General features: G+C 35.4%; 1 protein-coding gene across 1 annotated transcript in view; it reads right to left on the reverse strand.

Moving 5' to 3' along the window:
* Positions 1-590, reverse strand: part of LOC108973152 (angiotensin-converting enzyme-like) — a 5,741-nt gene extending 5,151 nt beyond the window's left edge. The window contains exon 1 of the mRNA XM_018940209.1: positions 496-590. Within this exon, the coding sequence (XP_018795754.1) occupies positions 496-537 (42 nt within the window). The 5' untranslated portion in view covers positions 538-590. The remainder of the gene's footprint in view (positions 1-495) is intronic.
* Between the last annotated feature and the right edge of the window lie 11,287 nt (positions 591-11,877).

Here is an 11,877-nt window from a genome sequence, read left to right on the forward strand (position 1 = left end):
GCTGGCATACAAACTGTACGATCAAAATCAAGTTCTAATTAGAAAAAATTTGTTTATTTTCATGAAATTTGGAATTAATTACTGTCAAAGACAACATCAATCAACTACAATCTGCGAACATATGGTTCAGATTGGACTACTGTAGCRTATMGCTGTCATAATAAATGGTCYAACAAAATCAAGAAATACGTTTTTTTAACCCTTTCGTGCTAAATTCATCTGCGTAGGCTATTATAGCTGAGCCAAAGTTTACGTTTTTTATATTTAAAATTTTTGTTTTTCATGCGGTTTTTCATTTGTARCACAATTTAATCCTGTTGGCTTATTCTCACAAAACTTCATTTTTTCTTTTCTAATAACCAGATATTGTTTTCGAAATATTTTGGTTTTTTTTTTTTTGTAATTGCTTGTAATTATCTGTTTAGTAGAGCTATATACACAAATATATGTATGATATTATATTTCAAATTTAAACTTAAGTATTTTAATACTAACAAGCAGTATTGCAAACTGCCAGCACCGCTTAGGGATGCTCATGTTTCGTTCGACTTCGTTCACAAGTTCTCAAGACCGCACGCACCGAGCGCTAAAATTAAACTACAATTCTTGAAGTTTATCAACTAATGGCTTGGCTTTGYTTCATTTATGAATTTTTTATTCACATATTTGTGTGTATACCATATAAAGAATAGTGATTGGCGCTGACCTATGCACGGTCGGAGCTGATAGCCCAACACTAGATGCATATACAAATATAATACAAGAAATAATATATATATATATATATATAATATTATATATATAATTAATTAATAATACAATTTTTTTGCGTTTTTTGATGACGCTTATCAGGTTTCGGACAGACGCAATAACTTTCAGTTAATGAATAGAGGAAGGTCGATTGTGCGATGAGTGAATATGTTAATGTATTAAAAGTGAAAATTCGAAGATGACAAAATTATGATATAAAGAATTGGGGAACGAGCGATAGTATAAGAACCAAATTTCTGCCTTCGTTTTAGCACAAAGGCCAAAGGAAGCATTCGCTTATGATGATCTTAATAAAGTTACCACTACACTAAAGCTCTATAACAATTTTTTTTTTCGGGTATTTAACCAAACCAATATTTTTCAATAGATTGGATATAATTTAAAATATAAGAAGTATATTCCTTTTTTGTGAAATTAGCATCCAAAATTGCAAATTCGCTTTCCAATTTCGAAACTTCAAACATCATTATTGATTATAGTATGCCAGTTACTAAAAAATAAAATAAAAACAACGATAATCATATTTTTCTCTGTTGTTTTCTATGCGTTTGGCCAGTTTTCGGCTAAGCCCATATGATAGATGCTATAAGGGTTCAAAGTCTACATAACGGGTGATCCATTTAAAGGTTTCCTACTTTCTCTTTGACATTTATTTTTTTATAGATTATCTTTTTCAAAAGTTGGCCTCCACTATGAATTAGAGCATTTCGACAGGTAACTGGCTTGAGCAAAAAGTAACATGATGGCTTGACACCACTAACGCGTGATTTGTCAAAAAAGGGCCGTTGAAAAAAGTACCTCTACTTGGATCACCAGTTATATATATATAAACAATAATTTTAATTCAAAAACTATTAGCCTCATTTTTTTTAAAGACACTAACAAACTGTATAAAAAATTCACTAATGAATTGCTTGATAAACTGCAAAAATTTTAGTTTAATTTTAGCGCTCGGTGCGTACGGCCTTGAGAACTTGTAAACGAAGTCTTAGAAAACATGAGCATCCTTAAGCGGTAGTGTCAGTTTGCAAAACTACTTGTAAGTATTAAAAATATTAATCTCAAATTTTAAATATAATTAGCACAAATAAATGCAAAAAGACAAAAAAGAAAATAAAAAGGTTTTGAAAAAAATATTTGGTTAATAGAAACGAAAAAATAAAGTTGATTGTAATATTGTGCCAGTAAATTGTGCCAGAATAACTCCTTACAGGCTGTCTCTTATACACATCTTCGCATAGAAAAAAATTTATTTTAAGTTATAAAATTCGGCCTCACTGAAGCTACATTAGCCTTCATGGGTGAATATACAGGTGAATTTAGCACAAAAGAGTATAAAAARATWTATATCTTGATTTYRTTGAACAATTTATTATTYTAGATATAYGCGATAGTACTCCGATCTGAACAATATGTTCGCAGATTRTTGTGTTTTCTTGGACAATAAATCATTTAAAATTTCATGAAAATATCTCGCGAAAAAATGCTATATTAGGATTTAATTTTCAYCGTTCAGTTTCCCTCTGCGTGTTACCTTATAGATGCTGACTAAAAACTATTTCTTTACAAAACCTGAAATTCTTTAAAATATTAATATTGAGATGATTAATTGATATAAATTGAAACTTAACACAGACTTTAAATGAAACTGTTTAAAGAACATTTTCCACTAAATTCGGTGCTCCGTTACGAATAGTACTTTCAATATTGACTTCTCAAAATAGGGGAGAATCTCGTTTAGTGCTAAAACCCAGTGACWTCAAATAACCCTATAAGAAGTTGTCTAATGGTGTTAAATCCCAACAACGTGACAATTTCTGAAAATAATCTATAAATATTTATCGTAATAATTTGGTTGTTGCACGTGATGTCTGGTACATAGCTGCGTCTTGTTGAAATTAGCCAGGTTGGGGTTTCAGACAGTCTTGACAACGGCTTGGAATTGATAAATTGTGGTCTTCAGCAACAGTTCCCTGAACGGTGGCAATATTTTCATCATTTAGAGYGGYTCTTTGTCTTAWTGGCACTTGAACATTATGTAAAGAAAATGTGTAAGCAATAACTTGTTGTAAATTTATGTGTCCTTGAATGCCTATTTAGAAAGGATTATGAAATTATGTATACAATTTGTTCTACCCYTTCAGAAATATTTTGTGAAATATTTGAAGTAAACATTATATCTCCCTTCATAATTAAGACTCTTAAATATTATATATAGCGGTCATGGATTGTTCTATGACACATATGAGCCTTAAGGGCTAAAGCTAAAATTCAGCAATAAAGCACTTTMGCACAACAGCGACTTGAAAGCATTCCAACTGAGCAACAAGGAACCTAAAATTGCATCAAGAGCATTTTGTCACCTGCGTCGGCTTATGCAGGAATAACAATAGTTGTTAATGGCTCATAAAAAACCAGCAGCTCTCCGTAGCTGTGAACTGCTAACAGCACATTTTCAGTCGTRTTTATTGCCATGCGTGTATGCTTGTGTGTGTGTGTATGAGTTAGGAGCGTGTGGTTGAATCATTGACACAATGTAACAATTTAAAATGTTTGTAGAACACTAAAGTTAAGTTCCAATGATTGTGGGGTTGCTGTCAAAAAATTGAGATACATCGGCTATAAATATTAATATATGTATACTATATTTAAATAATACTCGTATAAATAGTTATACTTGGCTGTATGTATGACGTATGTGATCTCTGATCTCTTAATATATTAATTTTAGGTCTTACTTCTTTCTTATACGCATTTAAGCTTCTTATATTCCCTCTTTGTATTCTTTGTGAATTTTATCTTCTGTATAATTCAGGTTGTTTTCAATTTTTACCAAAGCATTTGATAACTCTCGCAATGTAATTGCAAACTGAGGGCCAAAGMGCTTGTCAATAAAATAATTTTGGAAACTTTGTCCGCCATATTCTTTCTCAATGATCTTGTTACTGGAAATAAATATCTCCATCTTCTTAGACGAATGTTTACAGTGTCGAGAAAAAAAGGCGAMCAATACTTGGTTAGACACATGTTTGGCAATTTTTTGCGGAAGCATTGAAAAATGAATACAATTTCTATCCTTCCTTTAGCATTATAAAGTAAAATGGTGGCTAACAGCCAATCTTCGGAGTAGCCTTTTCAAAAGGGTTGGTAAAAGTGAATCGGTGGCACCCATGCTCGCGATCAAACTATGTGTATCCAATAGCAGCCGCTTAACTTAATTTATATAACATATTTATCCATATCATAAGTCAATTAGAACTGGAGATGGTATTTGAAGTGATGTCTTCAACTTAATATATATGGCATTTTTKCAGTGAAAAGTCAGCCATAGGCTGGTTAGGTTAGGCTATATGCAATGAATTCTACAAACTCAGTCGATTTCGACCATTGTGTATGGAATACTTTAAGGAAATACTTAATTGATTTAGCCTAAGAAGTTTGGGAGAAACATATATTTAATTAACGGCATTTTTCGGGCGTTACAATTGCTCATTTGCAATAATAACCTTCTACGAGTATAAGTGCTAAGGAATAGGTGTGCCAAGTTTGATCAATATATCTGAACTTTTACTCAAGTTATCGCTTGCACTGGCAGACGGGTGGCCGATTAGGTTGTATGGCCAATCCCTCAGCAAGACAGGTAATCACTTTTTGTACAGGSCTTTGTGAAGACAAACGAAAAACACCATTAGTGGCATATCACCTATCGGCAAGACGCCCCAAAATGTTTAAAAATCTGCTTAGTTGTTTTAGTTTTATTTCCGCAATTTTACCTGAATGTTGAAAAGTCGGAGATCCGAGATGAGGTGTTGAGGAGGAAGTGCTGCCTCCTCATCTTCTTTCAAATAGCTATTGCAACTGAATAGTTTCCGATTGGATAATATTCAGTTAGGACTCCTATAACCTTTRAAGKATGGTCYTGGCTGAGAGCAAAGAATTCCTCRGGCCTCTTAYGATGTACCCCACAATACCGCTAAGKTCAGGCACTCAAACCAGTCTGATCATAAAATAAGTCAATGCTGGAGATAAAGAGCTCTCCCCTAAAACTAAGTAAGGCTGAGTGTATAAAAATTGTGTTCGTCTATAATTTTTGTAACACAATAAGTATAGGATTAAATTTGTATATACTTAACAAGAAGTTTATCACGAAGTTTGTAACACTGAGAAAGAAACGTCAGAGATGGTCCTCAGGACAAGTCGGGTCATTTAACCATGTCCGTATCTCTGTCTGTATATACGCGAACTAGCCCCTCAGTTTTTGGGATATCGATGTGAAATTTTGCATACATCCTTTTCTCACCATAGAATCTGTTCATTTGTCGGAACCACCGATTTTCGACAACTATTGCATATAGCTGCCGTACAAACTGTCCTAGCCAACTCAAGTTCCTGTATGGGAAACTCTATGAATTGATTAGGTAACTACCCATAATTTCTCATATACATATTATTATCCAACATATTGTGTAGAATGAAACACTACAGCATATAGCTGCCATTTAAACTGACCGATCAAAACCAAGATAACATTGTTTTTACACGCTTTTATGGTCAAAAAATACACTTGTCAAGAGTATTATGGCTTCGGCGTGGTTGACGTTTTTCTTTATTTCTTTTATTTTTTTATTTTATTTTATTTTATTTTTTTTTTTTTTTTTGTACTTTGGAGAAATTTTTTGTTTTTATAATTTCTAAGAGCGGGAAGGTTAAGTTTTTATAAAATTTTGTTAATTATTTCCAAACATGTTTAACTGGTGAGACTGCGGTTGAAATGACCTCAAAGAAATAATTTTATTACAGTCTGCTAATTACTCAAGATGATAAACTTTCGTTTAAAACAAAGGTGACGAGTTTATGCTCCACATCGCGAATAAACACGAATATAACCTATAYTTTATGAATTTTTAGGAAAGCGCTCTCCATCACTTCTACCCTTAAATATGTTGCTGATGTATGTATGTGTGTGTGTGCGACCGACTTCACTTTTTGCCGCATTTGCGTGACTTACCTATAATACGCATTATCCCTCCTCGCGCTTTTGTTCTCTGCGCTATCACTTCGCTTGGTCGCTGCCCTTCGTCTGCATATAATTAACTTAATCGCACACTCCACTTCACCCCTCCCCCTCATATTTTCACTGCCGCATTTGCATGTTCTGCGCGTTTAAAGTCAAAGCAACAACAATAAACGAGCAAAGAAATAAACAGAAATGTCTCGGTGGCGCGAGGAAAACAATCTGAAAGCGAAAACATCGCAACCAAAATGAGTTTTGTGATTTCCTTACACACTATTAATTCCGCTGTTTGCTTTAATTTTTCCTGCGAACACAAACATCGTAAATGTAAGTGTGTGTAAATTCATTGGAGTGTGTGTGTCGGTGCATCTATGTGTGCGTGCCCCGCCACTTGTTCATCAACACACTTATTTTCGCTGTAGTGTTTTGTTTGAAGTTTTTCTCGCGTAAATTTTGTTGTTMKTTCCCCTTCCGCTCCCCCCTATCGYTGCGTTTTCACTTTTCTTTGTGCAACAAACTTTATGTTCTGTGTTGCATACACAAATACTCTGCCACAATGTGACAGTTAACACTACTGCCCCTAAAAATAAGTTTGCTTTGCGCCCTAACATGATTTCTCTTCTTCTACTGCTGCTTCTTCTTCAACTTTTTCTTCTACAGAGCTTCTTCTTCTTCCCTGCCTGCACTCATATTTGCGCGCTTGTACATGTGTGTGTTTTGGTAATTGTTACATATAGCCAACAACAACAAGCACAACAAAAACGCCTGTTACAACAACTACAGTGTGCTGTAGTTTTCTTTCCCTATCCTTTAGTAGGTTACTGTTGTCCTTATTTCCAGAGATGCACTGCAGGAGCAGCTAAAAAAATAACGGGATTTTATTTTAGCGCCATGCATTTTTTTCATAGTGCGCCTTTCTCTTTACTTTTTGGTAATTTTTGCCGGCAAGCGGGCCGCTACAGTTCGGGTAATATTAACAGTGTCTGTAAACCGTTTCGTTTAGCGGAACAGATGACTTTGTATTTAAGAGAGATGGATTTTTTGAGTCAACTGAAGTTTATCAAAGAGTGTGTTTTGGAAAAGGAACAATTTTTTAAACTTCTCAAAGTAATTTATCAGGCGAAGTAATTCAGAACATAGTTTTCAGTTCCGGTTACCTTTAATCTTTTTTATTATGCCTAAAATAGTCTATATTAAGTCTGCCACGATCTCACCTGATCTTTCCAACGAAGTGAAGGTATTCTTTTTCCTCTGTTTTCAATTTCGTTTTATCACTCGTTCCATCGACTGGGTGACTTGTAGAGTTTGGTCTTCGTTCGTCGAGAGAGGACTTTACTTCGCAATTGCCTACTTAGTCTGAAGTGGCATCTGTTGTCAAGAGTTGTTCTGCGTTGGACTTCGGCGCTAGCAGTTGTACACTCTTATAGAAGATTGTACCTTTTCGATTCAGCTCTACAGCTCGAATTCTTTTCTCCAGAAGTCGCCTTCTCAGAGCTTTTGGTATTGCTCAATGTCAGTTTACACAGCCGCATTAGCTTTGAGAGGAAACCAAGTACAGACATAGCGGCATAAACGGAGTTCCTTTTCATGTTGTCGAAGGCGGCTTTAATACCGCTTAAGAGGTGGTGTGAGACGATCTTCCTTTCACAGGTCTTTTCCAAGGCTTGACGCATAGGGAATATCTGGTCAGTTGTTGATTTTTCAGCCCGAAAGCCACACTGATGATTTTGTTGACGGTGGGCTATAATATTCCACACAATAGGCTTATCGCATGGTAGTTGACGCAGATTGTGAGGTCCTTGTGGATTGGGCAGATCACACTTAAATTTAAATAGTCGAGCATTCTATTGTCCGACCATATTGTAGAAAGAAGCTGATGCATTGCTGGAAATATAGTTAGCAATAATTAGAGTTAATATTAGAGAGGCAATCCTATTTTGAAGCAGTAATCGTTTTGCATTTACGAGTACATCGTTCTGAAAAGGGTAAGTTGGAAAATTTTTTTCGCTAAATGTCGGCATGCCGTTGTCACCTTTTCAAAAGATTTGTATTTATTATTATTATTTTTTTTTTTTTGAAATTCAGAGGCACTTTTACTACAGATTTGTTATTGGACTAGATTAGAAGTCAGATCATCCATACCACATTCCTTTTAGTGCAGTGTGCTTATAGATGAAGAGTTGTTACTTTTCAGTGTTATTGATATACATTTTTCSTAACTCTTTGGTAACAACAAACAGAGTTAATATACTTATACATATACATATATCTGATTACATAGACTAGTCGTTGAACACTAGCAATTTCTGGTTCAGCATATTTGACTTGAAAATACTCATCTAAAAATATCTTAATATGAAAGTTGGTACTTACTTTGGGTTTTCGCAGATTTTTGGAAAATATTTTATATTTAAAGCCAAGGCTAAAATAATTTAAGTTAATTTAAAAGAACGGTTCAAAAATGAATCCCACTTCGTAAGTTGAAAACACCGCTTCATTTCGTAGCCTAAAAAAAAGGAACTTGCAGTCACACAGTATCTAGTTGTAGACTAGCACCTGCGAAGTTAGCGCGGAGTCCACGCAAGATGACAACGGAGACCCAATTTGTTCCCAAAGGTATGGAACCTCTGCTTTCGGAGTGAATGAACTCTGAAAGAGGTTGCACTTCAGATAAATGCATCTATTATATTATAATTTATTATACTTTCTTAAGTGAAACTTGGACTCTAACAAAGAGACAAATTTTGTACTTTCGAAAAAACTTCAAACTAGTGTTTGGTTTTCCTTAATTTTGGAATATTCTTAATCTATAACATCTCGGGAGTGTAGTCGAGGTTTGTAAAAATTTTCTCGTGATTATCACTCATCTAACTTCCTTTAATTTTCCAAGTTGGTAGTTTAGATATTCCCGGTGGATATCCTCCAATCATAATCAGAGTATTTTCGTGAATAAAGCTCATCAAGTCAAGGTCACTTTTCAGCTTGAATCTAATCCAAATGAATGTTTTTATAATCATAGGCAATGTGTACTCGAGACCATTATTCAGCAAATCGTGGAAAACTGTCAAACTTGAGGTCCAAGATATTTCAAATAAAGGATATCATAGGCAATGCTTTCTCAAGAGTAGTATCCAGCAAAACAGGTCCAGCTTCCTGGTCGTTCATTATCAGGGAAATTTTTTCAACTTGAAGACCGAGCTAGTGCAGATATACGTCTTTTACCATAGACAGACAAGGTTATTTCGAGGATATTATTACAAATAATCATAGATAACTTTCCAACTTGAAGTCGGAGTGAGTCTAGATGGACGTCCGTTTTCATTCCGGGCCAATTAGATCTCCGAGATATTACAGTTCTCGACGATAAGGTTCAACAAATCAGGTCCAGCTTTTAAACTTAAAGCCTAAGACTATCCGTACCCATAGATAATGCTTTCTTGAGAATATTATTCAATAAATCAGCAGCAACTTTCCAAGTTGATATTTCAGTTCGATGTTTTTCTAATCATTGAGCTAAAAAGTTCAGTGAGTCCTTTTTGATTATGTCAGCTCTTAGAAGTCCTTAAGAAACAAGCTAATTTGTGTAAATCTCAGTCAGCCTAAAACTCGACAATTCTTTAAAATTTGTAATACATTTTCACCGGCTTAATCAGTTTAACGCTGATCACCAGCAGGATTAAATATCCTTTAACTCATATTATGCTATAAAATGCCAGCTATCTTGAAACAATTACCTTTTTATACATAATTCCTAATATACAATATATCCTTACATTATTAGCTACTTTACATATTGCTACAACCACACACACATACAGCCATGCGCGCACACCGCACGGAAGCCTCAAACAACAACTTTGTAGGTTAGGTTAGGGACATACGCAAGTATGACGGCAGCTACACCGGCTACCGCCAATAAAGCATGCATATGTGTGAGTGTGCACAAACACACCGTCATCAACATATACACATCTACACTGTTATGTATCTATAAACAGATACACAGTTAGCTGTGTGTATATGCCACATTCAACAGCCGCCGCGGCAGCAAGCTTTCGTCACGACCCGCAAAAGCGAGAGTGTTGTCGGCGCACGTTGTGTGGTGAGTACCGGCCACTATACACCACACTTCACCACAAGCACGCCTTCCATTCTTCTTTTGTTATGCCGTTCGGGTCATTTGAATGGCTCGCAAGGTGCAATACGGGGAAATTCGAGCATTGCGAGGCAACTGCTGCCGACCAGGCAGGATTACGTCAATCGGAAAAACCGTTCAGTCGCCGACGAACCTCTCACACGAATTGTGGTAAAAGCGCTTTGAGGTGCACGCGTACAGGTCGCCAGCCTGAAAATTTCAAACAAATAATGGAAAAATCCAACATGCAGTGAATATAATATAAATAAAGTAAAAGAGAAACAAAAAAGAAAATATATTTCGGTGTGTTTGTGCATTGTGACGCTGCACTAAAGTGAAACAACAGTTATTCTCAGCCGAAACGGCCGAAAATGCGTGGCAGTGCGGCAGAAAAACGAAGCAACTGAAGTGGAAAAAAGTTTCGAAAATTCTTTTGGCAGGAAATGGCTTATAAAGTTTTGAGCACAAACTTTGCCTATATAGTGAACGAAAAAATATTATACTAACAACAACAACAAAAACAATATAAGCCACTCCAATCGACACGAAGTCAGTGGGAAAAAGCTACAAAAAAAGGTATATTCCTAACCTAAATTCCCTAGCACACTTCGCACACAAACACAGACACACGCCACAACACCCATACACAGCAGCACGCATACATATGCACAAGTACCGTTAGCTGCTTGCTAGTGTTGATGGCGTTGCCATACTGGCTATTGTGTGCAACGGCGTTGTTGCAACTGCAGTTATAGCGCGCTGAGCTGCCGTTGGTGGGCCCCGAGCGCGTGAGTGAGTGAGTGTGTGTGTGTGTGCGTGGAGTCCTCCTCATTGCCTGTGTTGGTGCAGTGCTACGTTCTAACGGCGTGCTTGTCGGTGTCCGTGTCTGTTGCTATTTCGCGTTTTTGTGTCGGCGGGCAGACGGTCGCTTGGTCGGCCGGTCGGTCGGGCGTTCGGTTCGGTCGCTAGCTTGGCTGCTGGATGGGGTGTCGGCATGCACGCCAGCATTCTGCAGTGGCTCAGTGCGACGGTGTCGGTGTGCGTGCTAGCGTGTGCGTTCGCAAAAATTTGTGCGGTGGAACATTTTTCAAACTAAAACTCAAAGCTCTGAGCTGGTGGAATGAAAAATATTTTTTTTTTTTTTTTAATTTTGTGAAAGTATTTGTTGCTAATTAAGGGTGTGTTGTAGCTAAAAATAAATAAATGAAGTAAACTGTATTGAAAAAAATTTATAATTGAAGGAATATAACGATGGAAAAAATAACGGTGAATTAAAATGGAAAATTAAAATAAAAAGAACAACACACTGTGTAACACTACAGAAGACACAAATCACATATTCTTTCATTGTAACAAATTCACAAATATAAGAGCCAGATATCCTTTACTTATCAACAACTCTTCCAACTCTGCGACATGTATAACTTTTATTAATTTCTTAAATGACATACCTGTCTCTTATACACATCTAGATGTGTATAAGATATATATATATATATATATATATATATATATTTTAAATTTTTAAAGATAAAGCATAAAGAAAAGTAAAAAAATATGAAATGTTATAAAAATATTGCAGAAAAATAGTTATTTAATAATAAAAAACCAAGACGCAAAAAAAAAGAGATTACGAGGCAGTGTAGTGGATACTTAAAGCGGATAATTTGTGCTCCGAACATAAGAGGAAGTGAAATATTTATTAAATGAGGACAACGAAAACTACAATTAGAAGCATGCTTCAGAAATTAACTGACGGTATACTACAAAATAATGAAAAAAAGCATGTTTTTAAATTGAGAAATTAAGCTAAAATTGTATGCGAAAAAATTGGGTATTCAAGATTACAATATACTGAATAAAAGCGCAAATTTCTTCAAAGAAAATATTAAACACAAATATATTTGAAATTAAATAAAAATCATAATATATTAAATAAAAGCGAATATTTCTTAAA

This window comes from Bactrocera latifrons, unplaced genomic scaffold (genome assembly GCF_001853355.1).
Source record: "Bactrocera latifrons isolate USDA-ARS-PBARC rearing strain unplaced genomic scaffold, ASM185335v1 scaffold_46, whole genome shotgun sequence".
NCBI lineage: Eukaryota > Metazoa > Arthropoda > Insecta > Diptera > Tephritidae > Bactrocera > Bactrocera latifrons.